The 19855-nt window shown below is 38.4% G+C and overlaps 1 protein-coding gene and 1 long non-coding RNA gene across 4 annotated transcripts in view; one reads left to right on the top strand and one right to left on the bottom strand.

Moving 5' to 3' along the window:
* Positions 1-19855, top strand: part of ANKRD31 (ankyrin repeat domain 31) — a 149230-nt gene that overhangs the window by 121038 nt on the left and 8337 nt on the right. Inside the window, exons 11-12 of the mRNA XM_069085448.1 lie at positions 11558-11645; positions 12446-12542. Coding sequence (XP_068941549.1) covers positions 11558-11645; positions 12446-12542 — 185 coding nt within the window. The remainder of the gene's footprint in view (positions 1-11557; positions 11646-12445; positions 12543-19855) is intronic.
* On the bottom strand, positions 839-10419 carry LOC138158880 (uncharacterized). Of its 3 annotated transcripts, XR_011167760.1 has the most exons (5): positions 9734-10419; positions 7866-7958; positions 7132-7289; positions 5477-5587; positions 839-2665 (listed from the first exon to the last, which is right to left on the bottom strand). It is a non-coding gene; the product is annotated as an uncharacterized lncRNA (long non-coding RNA). The 3 variants fall into 3 exon arrangements; XR_011167758.1 differs by lacking the exon at positions 9734-10419 and having other exon boundaries at positions 7866-8668; XR_011167759.1 differs by lacking the exon at positions 9734-10419 and having other exon boundaries at positions 5477-5584; positions 7866-8668.

Raw genomic sequence — 19855 nt, 5'->3', positions numbered from 1 at the left:
TGGGTTCCATAATCTGCAGTGATAAAATTAACTGTATTAAAAAGCCTGTGTGTGTGTGTGGGGGAATCTTTATACTAAAATAGCATAGCAGGTTCTCAAAATTATTTATTGATTGCTAACATAGATGTTCTTAATAGATACAAACTTATTTTGTTAGGCAAACATTGGTCTAATGGATAGAGGAGACTTTTCCCATGGGTACAAGAAGGCCTACAGAGTATGGCCAGCCTCCTTTTAATGAATATAATGGCCAGAAGACATTTTTTTTTTAAATGGATTACTTCCAAACCATAGATAATTAGGTAATCTTAGCACTAAGAGAACCTGTACCTTTCACATATAGGTATATTGTAATAGCAATGCATTCTTATCTCTGCTCCCTTTCCCCTGATTGGTTATCAGTCAGGGCTTGATAGAGTAAGAATGAACTTGTTCCCAAATCTCAGGATACTAGGATTAAATTATACCTTTTGAAGCATGAGAAAATTAAGTTGAGGACAAATACCAGTATTATATTACTTTACACAGCAGGTAATAAACTTATACAACTCATTACAGTAGGCAATGGTATAGGCTGAAAAATAACATAGACAATAGTTCTGTTAAATTAATAAATTCTCCATTAAGAGGAACCAGGCTGTTTGGGTATAGGGAGAAACCATTCTAGCTTAAGGTCAATTTTTAGGAAGAACATCCACAAAGTATGGCTTGGTACCAGAATGAGAGGCAGAATTTTAGGCCTAATAGGTCATAGGTATGAAAAATCAATATAATATTGTCTGTCAGTCAATAAACATTTATTGGGACCGCAAGGTGGCACAGTGAATAGAGCACTGACCTTGGAGTCAGGAGGACCTGAGTTCAAATCCAACCTCTGACACTTAACACATACTAGCTGTGTGACCTTGGGCAAGTCACTTAACCCCAACTGCCCTGCCTTCCCCCTCCAAAAAGCAAAATAAAAATTTAAAAACAACAACAACGACAAATAAACATTTATTAAGGGCCAGAGACTATTCTAAGCCCTTGGAGTACAAAGAGAGGCAAAAAGCCAACCTCTCCCTTTAAGGACTTTATAATCTAAAGGGGGAGATGACAAACAAATATGTACAAACAGGCTATATACAAGAAAAATAGAAAATAATTAAAAGAGGGAAGACACTAGAATTAAGAAGGTTTGAAAAAGGCTTCCCGTGTTCTTATGTCAAGGGAAACATGCAAACACAGCTTAGAAAAGAGAAAGCTAAAGCTTTATCTTTGTAAGACTTAGGCTTTTTAATGGTTTTTATTCAAAGAATGGCCAATATGTGTGTTGAGTGTGGAACATTTTATACACACACCTATGTGCACATGCATGCATCTATGTGAGCATAGGAATAGACAAATTGTAACATTCAGGTTTAGGCTGGTGATGAGGACATGGACCTATCTCAAGAACGCACACTCTTTCAAGCTGGCACATTCACAGTCAGGTCTGTCAGCTCTGCAGGCACAGAACTTTGACATTCAGCCCATCTAGGGAGGATGTGGCATTGAGGTAGCTTGCTTCTGTTGCTGTCGTTCCCATGAGACTGAGTAGTGCCAGAAAGCAATTAATTAATTTGCAATGAGGGATATATCTTTCTTGTGACTAGATATTTGTGTTCTTTATCAAGGGCACTACTTTCCTGGTGTCTAGTTACTGGGTGTGAAGTTTTCCATCCCTTAATAGGGCCAAATTTGTAAAGAATGCTCTCTAGCTAGTTAGTCATACCTAGGCATGATGCCTATAGTTTGGGCAGCTGCCACAGCTTGAACAGACGCACTCATTTTTAAATATAAGTTAGTCAATTAGGCTTTCTCAAGGGATGGATAACAGTGATATGACAGAGCAACATGATGAAGTTTCATAATTACACTTATTTTACAAAACATAATTGATACAGTGCTTCAAGGTTTGCAAAGTTCTTTATATATGTTGTCTCATTTGATTCTCACAATAATCCCAAGGGAGACACTACGGAGTGTTACCATACCCATTTTACAGATGAAGCATCTGAGGCTCCATGTCCATGGTTGCACTACTTATGTCAGAAGTCAGATTTGAATTCAGGTGTCACCAGTGGACTTTCCACTACACCCAGCTGCCTTCCTTAGTAAGAAAACATGTAAGCCTCTAACTCAGCAAATTTGAGTTCATATGTACTATGGAGCAGTAATTAAAGAAATAAGAGCATCTAGTTATAATTTTAAGTAATCTTAGTTAAATTTTGTTACAGTATTATCAACTACCACTTAATTCACATTTCACTCTATTTTGTCCTCTAAAAAAACTTCCTGCTTTTTTCCAATTAACAATGTTTCTAGCCACTAAAATCCTTAAGTACCAGCTTTCAAATTTTTTAAGCCTGGCTTGTTAAAAGTCCTTAAAAAATTTCATGTTATAATTCCCAAGACTATTTTTCATCAATTACACTTTACATTGGCTGCTTCCTGATGATATATATAGAGGGAGCTTCAGCATATCAGCATATCAGTCTCCAGATCATACTGTGAAATTGTTGCTTATGAAAAAGTTTGCTGGGGACAGCTAATTCCATCCATCATGCATGGATCTTCATTCGTTGTAATCATTCAGGATAGCACTTCTTCATGTCAGCAGTTTGTCCTTTTCCTCATCTTGTCCCTAGATTTAGAAATTCATCTTACTTTGGGACTTGTAATGTTTTGTTTACTTGTTGTTATTGTTCATTTCAATCATATTCTTTGTGACCCTTTTTGAGGTTTTCTTGGCAAAGATACTAGAGTGCTTTGCCATTTCTTTCTCTAGCTCACTTTCTAGATGAAGAGAGGCAAACAGGGTTAAGTGACTTGCCCAGGGTCACACAGCTAGAGTCTAAGGCCAGATTTGAACCCAGTTCTTCCTGACTTTAGGATTAGAATTTTATTCACTGAGTCACCTACCGTCCCTTTGTTTTCTTCCTACAAGTCTATACAAAAGGGTGCCATGGTTAGGAAGGAAGTAGAAGGGGCAAGGTATGTGTGTGTCTTGGTGTCATCTCAAAAGAATTTGCTCAGATTGTTTCCAAATCAAGTAAAGGCATTTATTCCAGATAACACACCAAGTGGCTCCTCCTTAAGGGAGGTTGCCACCCCCTTAAGGGAGGTCACTACCCCTTAAAGGAAGTCACCAGCCCTTAGGGGTGGCAACCACCTAAGAAAGGCAACTTCCCTAAGGGAGATGTCCCTAAAGGGAGACCACACCCTAGCCAAGAGAAGCTAGGGATTCTCTTATAGCAGAAAACCTGCCAAGGGCAGGGTGAGGAGGTAATCTGGGACAGAAATGTGAGGTAACCAGCAGAAAGAGGGTGGTAACTCGAGTTTTTTTTCATATCTAGGCACACCATTATTCAGTTGTTCAGCCCATTTGCCCAGGGTGGAGGAGTCCAAGTTATTTTCTGTATTTCATTGACCAGCCTATTTGAATCTCATTATCTCATTGACCAGGCAGGCCATTTACCTAGGGTGGAGGGGCCTATTTTTTCACCATTCCCAGAAAGGTTCAGATGATCTCATCACAAGGGGAGAGAATTTCCTCAACACCTTCAAGGAAGTAGAAATGATTAAAAAAAAAAAGACTATAGAGACTTTTAAAAATAAGAATATGAAATAGAAAGAGAATTGAAGGACACTAATTTTTTTTTTAGAGTTTGGAAGGTTAGAAAATTAGGTACTTTTCTTTTCACTTTTCCACCCCTGTCTTTAATGAGGTTGTTAGCATTAGGTTCAGGAGTCTCCAAAACATAATTGCAACCCATGTCCCATATCTACAAAAGCTAAAAAGAACTCTTTTTTTTTGTATGAAGTTCTGCCTATGGTAGCAGAATGTGGTCCTGCTGAAAATTTTGGGGAGACCTAGGTTCCCTGCCACCAACTCCACCATGTCGATTTGTAATGAATCCTAATTGTACGGTGAATCTTTTTGATTCTACTATTGTTGTTCATTTGTTTCAAGTATGTCCAACTCTTCCTTACCCCATTTGGGGTTTATTTGGCAAAGGTACTGAAATGGTTTGCCATTTCCTTCTCTAGTTCATTTGACAGATGAGGAAACTGAGGCAAATAGAGTTAAGTGACTTGCCCAGGATCACACAGCTAATAAGTGTCTGAGGCCAAATTTGAACTCAGGAAGATGAGTCTTCCTGACTCCAAGCCCAGCAGTCTATCCAGTGCGCCACCTAGCTGCCTAGTCTGGTAGGTACCTAGTGATAATTTTGAGCACATAAACATTTGGACTCTAGAGGCCACAGGAAAGTTGGGGAATGCAGTAGAAGAACTTCCATAGTTGTCTTTTCCCTATCTGTGCACAGAATTGTTCTATGCAGTCATTTGAGGATGACAGACAAAAAGCTATATTAGATGCCCTTATTTTTGTTGTCTAACCCTAAAGAGTAACAGCTAATTCCCATTACCAAGGAAAAGTGTTAGGAGGGTAGAAGAAAATAGAAATCATTGTAAACAGAAAATAAGCCCTTTCTCTTTGACCCAATATTCTTGCATGCCTCCCTAGATTATCCACTGTTTAACACTGCTTACTGTCTCTTCACTTAATTAAAACTTACCTCTCACAGGATCTTAGATTTGGAAGCAGAAGAGATCTTAAAGGTCAGTCCCCTATTCACCACCCCCATTTTACAGACAAGGAAATCGAGGCTCATAGAGGTTAAGTAACTTACCCAAGGTCACACCAACAGTAAGTGGCAGGGCTGGGATTCAAACCCAAATCCTTTTATTCTATATTCCGAACTCTTTCCATTAATACTACATTGTCTTTCTGCATCTTAGTCTTTCATGACTTAGACTTTCATTAGCCTTCTAGGTCATTCAATATGACAATTCATTAATCTGCTATGATCCTAGGAACACAGAATCATAGCGAGAGAAGAAAGCTTAAAAGTTATAGTCCAACCTCCTCATCTGATAGATGAGAAAACAGGTTGAGGGTCATGTAGTTCTAAACAACCAGAGTCATTCTCCCATTGCTCTCTCCAACTTATCTGTGACCCTAGGAGTCCAAATCCTCATGTGCTCAGAATCATCACCATCTAGTAGCAGAAGTGAACGACTGAAATATTCATCAAACAATTCTGAATCGTTACAAGCCTACATGGTGGTAGGGAACCTAGGTCTCTCCTTAACAAAATTTTTAGCTGTACCACATTCTGCTACCACAAAGCATAACTTAATAAAAAAAAAATGGGTTCTTTTTAGCTTTTGTATATATGAATTATAATTGTGTTTTGGAGGCCCCTGAACATAATCCTAATAACCTCATCAAAGGCAAGAGTGGGGAAGTGCCCAAGATCACACAGGTAACTAGTTGTAGAATCAGGACTAGAACCCATGCTAAGGGGCTATGAGGGAAAGCTTGGGAAAGATCCCAGTCCCCTATACTTTTGCCACCCCCCCTACCCTGTGTGGGGTACAGAGACCATACCTACTCCAAATTTACTACTCGGAGATGTCTCAAGGTGAAAGCAGGAAGTTTTATTGATTCTTTCGAGAAGTGGGTGGTCCTGTCACTGGGAAGTCCAGAGAGAGGAGGCTGCTGTACAGAAGCCAAAGCTGAGTTATATAGCAGAAAACCATGAAAACCACAATCCTCCCCTTCCTCATGTAATCTTTTTAACTGATTGGCTGTTTTGTTAACATTCCCTTATTTGGCCTGTAGGGTATCAGGGGGATTTCCAGAGTTTCATTTTTTCCCTCCCCAGGTCACCTGATTGTGGCCTTAAGGCTTCTAGTACTTTAGCAAATAGTCTACTTGAGAAACCACATTTCATTCTACACAATCCCTCCTCTTTATTTACTGTGGTTTCTCATTCATTTCATTTAACATCCTTTCACTCTCCTTATCCTCCAACAACTGTAGCATTTCATCACATTGTTCTTCTAATCCACTCCCTTGGGCTCATCCCTTTTGAGGATGGCTACTGGTTCTCATCCTTGTCTTTTCAGAACCATTAGTCAGACTTCTTCTGTTCTCATTTCTAGACTGACTAGCTTGGATACTGTATTATGCACTATACCTGTGATCAATTTGATCATACATGGTAAACACACAGGTACCAGTATAACCTCACTAATGGCTATGAGTAGGAACCATAAAGATTGTCTCCACCAGCTTCCTCCAAACCAGGACCACCAAGACATATTAAGAGGAGATTGCCAGGTCTACACTGGGATGTGTGCTAGTTTCTGAATGTCCTGAGTAATTTCTTTCACCACAGCCCCATTGTTGTCTATTCTCATGCAACAATTTGATGAGTTCAATTTTCCACATACTTCCCCCTTCCTCGGATGGGAGATAATCCAATACTAGCCTGTGCTGTAATATAGCTTCTCGGGTTTGGGTGGCTTGGTCGGCCAGCAGATCAAGAGCTCTGGCCGTCTGATTAGTAATAATTTCTACTTTTGCCTGGAGCCCAATTATCCTGTTTAGCATGTTTATAGGGGTCCTATATCCCCAACTCCCATCTTGGGCCCAGGTTGTCAGCCCATAGGTTTTAATGATTCTCTCAGGTGGCTATGAAGACTCATGGCCCCACCCATTAGCATCTCCAGATTGGGTGATGGAAGTATCTATACTTCTTTTAGATTGGCTTAAATCATCATACAATGGAATACTTAACTGTCCCTCCATTTGTTCTGGGAGGAAAAAGCTCACCTCTCAGGACCCCCACAAATCCAACAGATAGTCAAGTTGAAGGTGCTGGCTACAGTTTGCATTAAAGTCTGAAATGTATTTTCCTCCCATGGGGCTCTAGGAACCAGTCTAGGGTAGATCAGCGGTAGGATGTCAGCAAAACTCAGAACCAGATTGACACTGTCTCCATGGTCCACTCAGATCACAGAGAGTGACGCTAGGGGTCTGTAGTATTTGGTGTAGAAGGGTTATCCAACAAAAGATTTTATCTAACACCTCAAACAAGACAATTTCAATTATAGATCCCCAAATGAGTATACATACAATAATCCTTCATGCAACGTTCATCAGTCCTTTCTTTTCGTCTGTCTCAGATGAATCCTAAGCTCATCTGTTGATTCAGAGTCTATTGTCCATTCATCAAGAGGAGGAACTGGTCTTTTTACCTGAGTATGATGGGTCCAGTCATGTACTTGAGTCCTCACTGCTGTGTCTGAAGCCAGGAGCACTTGAAAGGGTCTGTCCCAGGATGAAGTCAGCTTCTCCTCTTTCCAAACTTGGATTAGGATCCAGTCTCCAGGCTGGTACTTGTGCACAGCAAATCCTAAAGGAGGGTCTGAGCAATGAGTCCTTTATATTGTAATTCATGTAAATGCTTAGTAAGGCTTAACACATATTTTCTAATAGACAGGTCTTTGGTATCAAGTATGAGGTCTATATCTTTTTGCATCCCACCCGGGTAGGAATGTCCTAATCCCAAGTAAAGCTATAAAATTCGTGCCCTAGTCTGAGGCCACATGTTCCACCATACCTGGGGATTGTGTTTCCAATAAAGTCCTGTCCACCGTTGGGGCAGTAGCCTGTGACAAAGGAAAGGCCTCAACCCATGAGATCATATGGTCCACTATGACCAACAGGTATTTAAGGCAGCCCATGGGTGGTAGCTCGGTGAAGTCCACCTGTATGATCTGGAACGGCCTTAATCCTGGAGGCCTTCTTCCAGCCTGGGTCTGACGCAGGGCAGTCTTGTTAGTCCTTCGACAAACAAGGCAACCCTCTACCAACTGCTGGGCTAGAGTATATACTCCAGGAGTGACAAACTTAGTGAACACAGTATCACACATGTTCTGGACATCCCAATGACTACCTTGATGTAAGTAGCATAGAATTTGTCTCATACCTGCTTTGGTCAGTACCTCTGCCATCTGGGAGGAACCAGTGACCTGTGTCATCCTCTTGGGCACCCAAATCTTGGGCCTTCAATTTCTCCTCCCTGGTAAAGGATGGGGGAGGTGGACTGGGAGGCAGGGCAAGGATTAGAACCAACATTTCTTCAGTAGAGTTTCGCTTGACTCCAGCTCTCCTAGCTTCCTCATCAGTGAGGCAATTGCCTCGAGTGTCAAAAGTGTTTCCTAATTGGTGTCCCTTTACATGGAAGATAGCGATAGTTTTAAGTGATATTCTGCAATACCTCAGTTAATAGGGTCATATGTACTAATTCCTTCCCTTTACTGTTGACCATCCCCATCTCTTCCCATATTTTACTGAATATATATGCCACCCCCCACATGTATATTTGGAATCTGTATAGAACTACCCCTCCTTTCCTTTAAGCAACTTCAATGCTTGATTCAAGGCATGTAGCTTGCAAATTTGTGCCGACCAAGTTTTGAGGAGACTGCCGGCTTGACTCAGAGAACTAGTTTCTCCATCAATTATTGCATACTCATTCAATCTTTTCCCATTCACTCCTCTATAAACCAACTTCCTATCTGTAAGGGAGACTCCTGCAGGTCTTTAGGTTCCAAATCTGTCAATTCCCTTTTCTCTGGGGACAGTCCCTAGCTAGGTGTCTTGTCTTCCCGTAAGTCCAGCAGGTAAGTGTGCCAGGGCCCCTATTTCTTTGCCCTATAGTGGACCCCTTTCTACTTCACTGAACTCCCCAATTCAGTCCCCCAGAGCTCCATCCTTCACCATGCCCTCCTACTGCGGTAAAGCTTGTCTCTTGTATGGTTTGAATTAACATCCTGATCCTCTGGTGTTCCTTCCTGTCTCCCTTCTTCAGTCTTTCCCTGTCCTTATTTCTTTTCACATATACCTTTGTGGCCTCCTCTAACAGCTCCCCAAGGGTCTGCGATTCCATTTCTCTAATTTTTGCAACTCCTTACTAATGTCTGACCATGAGTTAGATACAAAATATAGTTTCAAAATGCTTTCAGTTTCTGGTTCATCTGGGTCCAGCCCAGAGTACTTTCCAATTCCCTCTTTTAATCTCTCTAGAAACTGAGAGGGGGACTCTTTCTTCTTCTGCATGATTCTCAATGCCTTATTAATATATATATATATATATATATATGTGTGTGTGTGTGTGTGTGTGTGTGTGTATGTATACATATATATATATATTTTTTCATTGAGAACAAATTCTAATCCATAGAATTATTACTTTTCTGGAATTCTACAGGAACATTTAGCAAATTAGTCCCATAGACAAATGTTGGTTATCTCCTATTCAGTCTGAGGGGAAAGTTACTCTTTTCCACACCCGAGACCTGACCAGAATCTCAGGGTGTAAAGAGAAGGGAAACCTCCTCACACTATCATTGGAGCTGGTAGAATATTTTCTCTCCCTTCCCATTCTCTGTTCACTATCAGGGATACAGATATACACTTAACGCAGGAAAACAGAGATGCACACCTCACATAGAAACACACAGAACTGGTATTCAGAGTCAATATACTTTGGTAATTTTAAGCCAATCCTACACTTTATTCCTGCGGGGTTAATCACTGGTACCTCTTACTTTTGCTCCTGAGTTCGGGGTTTGGACTGCTCATTCCCTGTAATTTAACAAGGGTTTTCCATCAAACTCCTCAAGGTGTCTCGAATATGCCCTTGCAGGGGTCACCCACCTGCCATCAGTCACCTGTGCTTGGAGATCCCTTCCCTTGGGGTCTGCAGTCCACTCCTTAATTTAGCATGAGAGGCTCTCCTCTCGGGTCTCTATACCCAGCCAATTGACCCCCAGGCTCCCACCGAGTACTTACCAGGCTATGCGCATAGGTTTTCTGTCTGGTTCCACTGTTTGATCTCAATTCTGAGCTTTGGATCCTTTGTTTTTACTTTCTCTTTCGGCACTTTACTCAGTGGAGGAAGGGAGATGTCCTGCTTGCTCCAGAGACTGTTGGAGCAAGGAGCTCCAAGGGCGCCTGCCTCCGAGGAAGTGAGTGGTTTTCCTCCACTGAGTCACATGATCCCAGATGAGCCCCCAAAACTGTGTGGGGTACAGAGACCCCACCTACCCCAAACTGACTACTCCGAGATGTCTCAAGGTGAAAGCAGGAAGTTTTATTGAATCTTTCGAGAAGTGGGTGGTCCTGTCGCTGGGAAGTCCAGAGAGAGGAGGCTGCCGTACAGAAGCCAAAGCTAGGTTATATAGCTGAAAACGGAGAAAACCACAATACTACCCTTCCTCATATAATCTTTTAAATTGATTGGTTGTTTTGTTAACATTCCCTTTTTTGGCCTGTGGGGTGTTAGGGGGATTTCTGGAGTTTTGTTTTTCCCTCCCCAGGTCACCTGACTGAGGCCTAAAGGCTTCTAGTACTTAGCAAATAGTCTGCTTGAGAAACCACATTTCATTCTACCCAGCCCCCACCCAGGTTATCTCTACATTTCAAGACTATGTTTGTTGCCAAGCCCAAATAAGTGACTCAGTGTTGCCAAACTCCAATAAGTGACAAACATTCACTCCCAACTAATGGCAATTATTCATCATGTGTAGTTTAGCATGTGTGTACTTTTAGTAAGTATCTTTTAATTAATTTTTATATTAAGGTTAATTAAATTTTATATTAAGGTTATATAAGAGAATTAAATTTTTAAAATGTGTGCATTGATAAAAGCAGAATGATCCTTAATATGGACATTCACATTGTCAATGTGATTTTGATATAATGGGGTGAGGTTTTGTTGTGGTTGTTCTGGAAACATCTCCAAAATCATTAAATTATTATTTAAATCATGGGGGGGGAGGGGAACGTCAGTTTAGTCTTAATACTTTTCCCCTTTACATATTGCTTTTCAAGAATGCATGCACAGTTCTTACCCCATTTTTCTTCCACTCATTAAACTCCAGTGGTTCCCTTTTGCTTCAAATATCAAGTACAGACTCCTCTGGCATTTAAAGCCCTTCATCACCTGGCTTGACCTACCTTTCCAGATTTATTTCACTTTGTCCCCTCTATGGTCCAGCCAAACCAGCCTGCTTGCTGTTCTTCCTACCTACCATTCTATAACCTGACTTGTTGCCTTTGTACTGGCTGTGCCCCGTGCCTAGAAGGCCCTCCTTCCCCTGGGCCTCTCAAAACCTCCAGTACCCTTGAAAATTGAGCTCATGGTCCACCTTCTCTATAACTCTTTTCCTGAACCATCCAGTTCCTAATGCTTTCCCTCAAATTACCTTGATACATACAAATAAACATATATAATGTGATGTATATATATGTATGCACATATATGTTTTTTATATATACATATGTATGTCTCATGCCTAAAATAGTGCCTTGCATACACTAGCCTCTTAATAAAGGCTTATTGATGAATTGATGCGTCTAATATATAGAACTAGATTAAGTAGTACATTTAATTATTTTCAAGTCTTCAAAATTAGTTTAACTATATGTAGATATCAATAAATAAAGAGGACTCATATACTTAGGTGATATATGAGAACCAACTGGAGCATTCTGCAGGCCTTTTTAGTTTTTACATATTTGGTTTGTTTTTTTAATAAGACTGCTTCCAATTGTTGTAAAAGAGAAAAACATTCTCCCCGCCATACTGAAATTTTTGTTCTTTGTATCTGATAGCACGAGTCCATCGGTACCATTTTACAAGATGTAGAGGAAAAGCAAGAAAGTCTATTGCTGTTTGAAATAAGAACGTGCAAAGATGCTGGTAATTATGAACACAAATTCTTCTTTGGTTAGTTAATGCTAGAATATATGTTTTTCTAATACTAAGGAGTAGCATATGCCTCTGAAAGAAATTGTTTGAAGAATGCTATATGCCAATGTAAAATAAAGTTACTTCTCAAGTCTGACAGTTTGAATGGGAAAGTGGGGGAGAGTATTAAGGGTGCAATGAATAATGGCTAAAATTTAATGTCTTAAAATTAATGGTTAAAAGCTATGGTGTTGCATTTAAATATACAGACATATGCCTAAACAGTTGGTAGGGACAGTAATCTGATAGATAACTGTCAAAGACAACTTTCCAGGGTTGTCCTCAGCCCTGGGCACGTAAGTAATTGAAGAGATACTCAGAATCATGATTGTGTATACGCCAAGTGTACAGAGATGCTATAAGATGATGTCTGGAGAACAGGTTGTATTTCCCTTTGGCTGTTCAATTTCACTTCATTAAGGTGACCACTGAAGACAGAATGAATAGGAGGCTGTGTAAGAGTGATAAAAAGTGTAGCTCATTTATGTGCTTTCAGTTGGGCCATTCTGCATTTTAAACTTTGTTATTTGGTCACCTTCCTCCATAGATGTTCCTCTACCAGCCCAACACCAACAGACTGGGCTCAGGTCCTTGTTCCTATTCCTTTATTGCTCAAAACTTTAATGAACGATTGCAAGCTGTTGAGGATTTTAGCTGTTACTTACACTAGCTCCTTTAACCTGAATTCACGATGCAGCTAAAGCTGGATTTTATTAATCCCTAAGTTGACATTTTATTTTTGTGGTTTCTAGACCAATACAGTGAGAAGATGTCACAGATTAAGGATATTATAGACAGTGTGCTTGCCAAGCAGAAAAAAGAAAGGGATGATATTGCTAAAAAATACAGGCAAGTAAGAAAGGAAAATTACTTTTAAGATAAACTTTTTTTTATTACCGTTTTAGAATATTGACAACAATAATTAGGCATAGCTACCTCTTGTCAGAGAGGTGATCAAATGCAAAATGATACATACATTTTCAGACACAAACAATGTTTGAATTTGTTTTTTCTTTGACAATAGTTGCATGACCCTGGGCAAATCTCTTAACCTGCTTCAGTTTCCTTATCTGTAAAATGTTAAGTGGACTTGATAACTTGTAGGGTCCCTTCCTGCTCTAAATTTCTGCACCCATGATTATAATTATTTGTTAAAAGGGAGGCCTTTTATATTGCAAATGCAGAGTTTGGGGGGGGCATGGAATGGAGATAATAATATTAATAATATAATTGGTAATTATATTATTAATGGAGGTCTTACAAGAGAAAAAGAGCATCAGTTGGAAACATTTTAAAAATACACAGAAAAGAGCAGAAGAAAGGTCAGAAAGAAGGGTCTACTCACAAGCAGGGCAGTATTAGTACTACTATATTAGATTTAATATATACTTTTTTTCTAAAGCTATGCATAATAGAAATTTTTGGTTTCATAGGTAATCTTTTTCTGTTGTTCTGTAAATATGTTTGCCAAGTTCATGATTAAAAAAAGAAATTAAAAATAATTAAGCTTAGAGCGGGTTAAGAATATACAGAGTTCTGGTAACCCCACTTTCTATTGCTAGATTTTTTTTTTTAGAGAATATTCACAAGCATTTAAAGAGATCATCTAATCTACTCCCTTCTCTATAAGTAGAACTATATTTAAATCTTTCCAGGACTCTATTTTGACATTTTCAAATAATAAAATGAAAATATTTTCAGAGTAAAACATTTGCACTAAAAAATTATAAAAGTATTATATTTCTCATATGCATTCCTTTCCATAATAAACCCACAATTTCTGTAAATTTCTTTTCATTTTTGGTTCCTTGTGATTCTGTTGAGATATTATCATTAATGGTCAACACATACAACTCTTGCTATTCTAAAAGGATTTTGTTCTACTACATTTAACATGTAAATCTTATGATCCTTTGGTGGAGGGAGGGAAAGATCTCATTTATTACCCTTTCCCATAGACAAACTTACTGAGATCATGACAATTTCTTTTTATATTCTTGTCCTCAGCATTGAGGATAATGCTTCACACATGTCAAGCATTTAAATGCTTGTTGAATTTAATTGAATTCCTTTACAGAATACTCCTTTTCTTACTTCCCAGTAGCCTAACCTACTTCTATTCCAAATTTTTGATTACATATTGCTTTGTGTTCCCTTGGCCTATATACTTTTTTAGGATTGCCTGTTTCTACTTATATTATAATGGTGTGATAATTAATTTTGACATAGAAAAATAATTAAGTTTATAAATAATAATTAACTTTATACAACTTTTATATTTGAAAAAGGTTTTAAAATGAAATATGGACTATGATCACTTGTTTTTTCTATATGATTTGTCTCTGAGTTCAGAAGATTTTTGATACATATTCTTTAATTCTTCATCACGAAGTCGCAATTTTTTAAATACTGAATGTTAAGTATACCTTTTGATGAACTATCCATTTTTCCAAGTCTATTGTTGATTATATAGATCATAGATTTTCAATGGATTTTAAGTCAGAAGAGTTCCCACTTAAGCATGTTTACCTCCATTTCTCAGATAAATTTCTTAATCTTTTACAATGTGTAGTATGGTGGAATATTATGTTGTAGTAGTACATCTCTATTTGGGAATTTATGCAATTCCATAACACATGTGCTTTTCAACATACAATATATTTGTTCATTGTTCCTTCAGTAAGAGGTAAGATTTGCAGACCCTCTGGAAGTAAAAAAAAAAAATCCCCCAAACATCTTTGGGGTGATTCTTGTTTAGTCTCATGAAGATACGCAGCTCTTACAGGTTCACCTAGGTGTCTTCTAAGCGATAGTTTTGGTATCAGCTAGAATAAAAAAGTAAATCTTAGCAGTGAAAATTACTTTTTTCCAGTCTTTGGTATTCTAGTCTTTCTCTTGTCTTGCCCATGACAAAATGTTTTTCTTTCTACAATGATTAATGGCTGGGGTGGGGGGTGTTGTTTACCGGTCTCTTTGCAGTTTTTTCAATTTAAGAAGCTTGCACCTCACCACTGAAGGATCAGTTAACAACTCCTCTAGCTGCTGGTCCCTCTGAAGGTCCTTGCTTGTTTTATGAAGATTAAATTAGACCATTTTGAAGTAGTAATTTGTCAGTTCTGTGTGTGTGTGTGTTTTAATTTGTTTGGTTTTAAGCACATTTAATTTTTTTAAACGCATTTTCCATTGCTTTTTTGTGTAACTGATCCTGCTTCATTGAAGGCTTAAATGATCCTTGAAATACTTGACTTTCCCATACCAACAGCCACTTTAGTCAGTATCTTTAATAATCATTTTTCCTTGGTGTTATATTCATTCTTAAAAGTCACAGAATTTGAAAAACACAACAAAAGAGAACAAAGAAACACATGGTACTGGCAAAGAACTGGCCAAAGAAAGGGAAAACAATTCAATCTGGTTTCATTTGGTCAATGTCGGATACCCTGAGTCAGTTGTGTGTCAGAAACATACACATGATCATTGCTGTCACAAAATTAAAATGTATCAAAATTAATGCTTGTTCCAGATAATTTACAAACCAACAATACTTTCAACATGTTTATTGTTTATTGCATTCCTGTTTATATCTTGTCATTTCCCAGTTTTTATTTCACCAGTACTTCTAAATATTTTTTGCAGCTTTACTCTCCAGTTCTGTTTACTTAAACACTTGGTTGAATTCAAGATCTCATGGACATGAGCTCACCAGCATAGATCACAACCCATACAAAGTGTTAGCCTTCTTGTTTCAGGAGAGTTCAATAACATGAAATCCATCCCAAGTAGGCTGCATTCTGCAGGAGTGGTATTCTCAGGGGTATATATATTAAGGAGAATGAAGGGAAGTTATCAACACCAGTAGGTTTAATGAGGCAGGTCCACATTTGTATCTGTCAGTGATTTGGTTGGGTTACAGAGCAGAGATCTAGATGAACCTCTTGGGTATGGAAGGGGCATTTACACTATCCTTGGATTTCCCTAAAACAGGCCAGTCTCTTCCTTGATGTTCTGAGCTGCAAAAAAGTAATTTACAACAATAATGCAGTGTGTGCAGTGCTTGGCCTGATGTCAGGAAGACCAGAGTTCAAATCTGGCCTCACATATTTACTAGCTGTGTGACCCTGGGCAAGTCACTTTTTGTCTTACTTTCCTCATCTGTAAAACTGGGATAATAATAACTCCTGCTTCCCAGATTATTATAAGAATCAAATGAGATGATAATTATAAAGTTTTTAGCACAATGCCTGATATATACTAAGTACTGTATAAATCTGAACTGTTGTAATTATTGTACATACTTTACCTGGGTGTGTTATATGTTAGAGCAGAACTTGGTATCATCCCTGAATGACAAGAGCTAAATTAAGAAGTGGGTCTGTGAGGAGGATGTTCATGGATATCTTCAACTAACACACCACTTCTTGACCATTTCCAAACCCAGCCACTCCTTGAATACCTTCTCTTTCCCTCCTTTCCAACTCTCCCCTTTAAGTTCTACACTTCCTGACTAAAAAAATAAGCTTCTTGAGCTTGTACCCAGTCTCACTTGTACCCAGAGCACTTAGCACAGTGCCTGGCACTTAGTAAGAACTTAATGAATTTTCAAAAAGTCTATTCATTCCTTCAGCTACATCTCTGAGATGATTCTGGTTCTAATATTACACCCCACTTCACCTTATGTTCAGACCTGTAATTTCATCAGTAGAAATTCTCTCTAACAAAGCATGTTAGCAGCTATCCTTTAAATATAGTTTCCTGGGGACACTGAGAGGTTAAGTAATTTAACTATAAGCATTTAGCTAGTATACGTCATAGAAAGGACTTGAATCCACATCTTGTCTCCTGTACATGTCTTTTTAAAGTCTTAAGTTGGTCAGTGATTTCCCCATGTACCTATACCAACCTCTTTAGATGACTCTCCCTTAAATTCTCTCTTCATTTACCCTTCTCCAGTCCTGCAGTGACTCTCTCATTCTCCACAATCTTTCAGAGATCACTGACAGTAGCTCAGAAATCCTATCTAACACTTCTTTCACAACCCTTAGGATGTAGTTATCTGGGCTAGCTGATTTGAATTCATAAGGAATATAAAGAAGCTTGTTTACTAGTGTCTATTACTATGTCTCTATTTGGGGTATCAGTGTATTGGCTGTTCTAGTCCAAAGGTCATTCTCCTTGGCAGAAAAAAATGGCAAAATAAAAGTTTAAAACATAAACTAAAAGTTTTAAAACAACTTTACCTTTTCTTTTTTTTAAAAAATTTCATCTGTAAAAATATGATTTCTTTCTCTTCTACTTGTAACAGTGGTTCATTTGCAAAACTCATTTACCATTATTCAAGCTAACAAGAGCAATGAAAGAACTAGACTTACAGTTCTTAATGCTAGCAATCAAACTTAATCAAATGCATGCAAACATTAGTTTATATTATCTACTAAGCAATACACACATTAACCCCATTAAACAGAAACGATGAACCTGATTTCCTAAGACTTCCCAGTAAGTATGTCTCATACTGGTATTCAAAGACAAGGTTCCCTGTCTGTTCAGAAACTATGAGTTTCCTTCCAAAGTAGTTGCTGGGCAAGTCAGCAAATCAGCACTGCCCTCAAATGAACATGGGGAACACTTGAGAAACACGGGAGAGTTCCCTCTTATATTTTTAGCTATAGGTGTTTTCTGATTACACCTAAATTCTCATTGGTGGCTAATGACTTAATCTGTTTAACAATTAATTTGATTGATGCCTTAATGACATAAATTAGTGACAGGGTTGTTTAACAAATTTTCCAACTGATAGTCTCTTCTGTCTGTGGGTCCCATATGTTTACCAGTTATTTATGAATACCCACATGTTGTTTACCATCCTATACCATACGTACGCTTAATATTGAAAAACAAACATCAAAACATTTCATCACAAAATGGTGATCTAATACAAAGTGAAGTCAGATTTGTCAAAGTAACAAAGTTATTAACAAACATCACCCCAAACTGCCCTCCCAGTTATGAACAAAAAGTGCCCAAAACTGGTTATCAAAATCTAGAATAAATCAAAACAAATTCCTGCATTTGCCATGTCATATATGTGTGTGTGTGCATGTGTTATGTTTATATGTATGTATTGTGTGTATATATGTATATATTGTGTAATACACACACATTTATGTATAGGTACATGTAGAGAGAGAGAGAGTCATTCTGCAATCCAAGTCTTTCCCCTGGCTAGCACAATATGGATAGCGTGTATAACCATTAGTCCTCTGTAATCATGACTAATGATTTCAATTATCAGAGTTCCTAATTTTTTCAAATTTGTCTTTATTATATTATTGTCATTACATAAATTTTTCTCCTGGTTCTGTTCACTCTGCATCAATTCATACAATTCTTTCCACGTCTTTCAGAAACCATTTCTTTCATCATTTTTTACAGTACAATAGTATTCCATCATATACACATACTCCAGCTTGTTCAGCCATTCCCTAATTTATGGGAATCCCTTCAGATTCCCATTCTTTTCCAACTCTCAAAAAAGATTTGTAAATTTTTTTTTATGTCCTTAGGACTTCCCCTGTAGAATTATATTCAGTTTTGCTAAGCAAGTTATTCTCACCTATTCTTATATGGTCTGTAAGCCTATACCTTTGCCTTCTGGAATATCATATTCCAAACTCTCCTTTGCCTTATAGTAGTGGCTGCTAAATTGTGGATGATCTTGACTGTAGTTCTGTAAAACTGTAGTTTTTTTTTCTGCCTGAAGTATTTTTTCTTTGATTTAGAAGCTCTGGAATTTGGCCATAAGGTTCCTAGAAGTTTTCATTTGGGGATTTCTTTCAGAAGGTGATTGGTGAATTCTTCCTATTTTTACTTTACTCTCAAGTTCTAAGAGATCTGGGCAAGTTTCTTTTAAGATTCCTTAAAATGTAATGTCTAGTCTATTTGTTTTGGTCATGGAATTGAAGTTGGCCAAAGATTCTTAACATTTTTTTTCTCTTCAGTCTGTTTTTCGAATCAGTTGTTTTTTCTATGAGATGCTATATATTTTCTTCTTTTTTTCTTAGTCTTTTGACTTTATTTTAATATTTCTTATTGTTCTATGGAGTCATTGGCTTCTATTTGATTCATTCCAATTTTGGGGGAGTTTGTTGCTGATGTAATGTTTTGTGCCTCTTGTGTCAAACTATTAATTCCCTTTGCGATTCTTTCTTCCATAACTCTCACTTCTTTTCTAATTTTTTCTCCTAGTGCCCTCATTTCATTGACAAAAAAAAAAATGTTTTAAACTTTTTACTTAAACTCTTGTTTTATCTATCCTAGGTAGGACTTCTGGTTCAATTTGTGACCCCACTGGGTTTTTCCTTGAGGTTTTGCTTGTAGTTGTTTTGGAGTCATTTTCTTTTTCTTTGTGCGTGTGTGGGGGGGGGGGGAGGGCGATGTGGGAGGCAGGGACGGGTGTGGCAGTTTGGAAGTAATTGGAGTTAAGTGACTTGCTCAGGGTCACACAGCTAGTAAGTGAGGGTCTGAGGCCAGCTATAAACTGAGGTCCTCCTGACTCCAGGGCTGGTGCTCTATCCACTGCACCACTTACCTGCCCCAGAGTCATTTTCTTTTTCTGGGTTTGTATCTTGAGTGTCCCTGCCACCATAATAGATTTTTATTTTGTTTATTTTGTTTGCTCATTTTTCTGGCCTACTTCCTAATTTGGTACTTGATATTAGGACCAAGTTCTGTGCATTTCTGGAGAGAAGATCTGGGCTGGTCTTGTTGCTCTTTTCTTGGGGGTGTTGAGTGTTATATTGTTCTAGGACCTCAGGGACAGCTTATGCTGGGGAGCTGAAAGCTTTCTTCCATCATGGTCTGATCCAGGGCAAAATCTGATTACTGTCCTCCCAGTCTGAGCTGTGCAGTTTCCTGACCTGGGTTTGTATCTGAATAGGAATAGACTGCTGCTGGAATCACCCAGTATCAGCCAACTGGCAAGCTCTGCTCATTCCATGACAGAACTGCAGGTTCTCCTTTGGTCTGGAATTCCTGCCCTAATTATGTTCCCCTGAAGGCTTCAGACTGGGCAAAAAGCTGAAACTGAGACCCTGATCTGCTCCCTGAATCTGAACCACACTGCTGCTGCTTGATTCTCAACCTACTCTTTTCTCTGCCTTGAC

Source organism: Petaurus breviceps, unplaced genomic scaffold (assembly GCF_028583685.1).
Source record: "Petaurus breviceps papuanus isolate PSGF00001 unplaced genomic scaffold, PetGlider_PUasm1.0 175, whole genome shotgun sequence".
Taxonomy (NCBI): Eukaryota; Metazoa; Chordata; class Mammalia; order Diprotodontia; family Petauridae; genus Petaurus; species Petaurus breviceps.
Note: the sequence above shows the minus strand (reverse complement) of the source record. Positions and strands in the feature narration are given on the sequence as shown.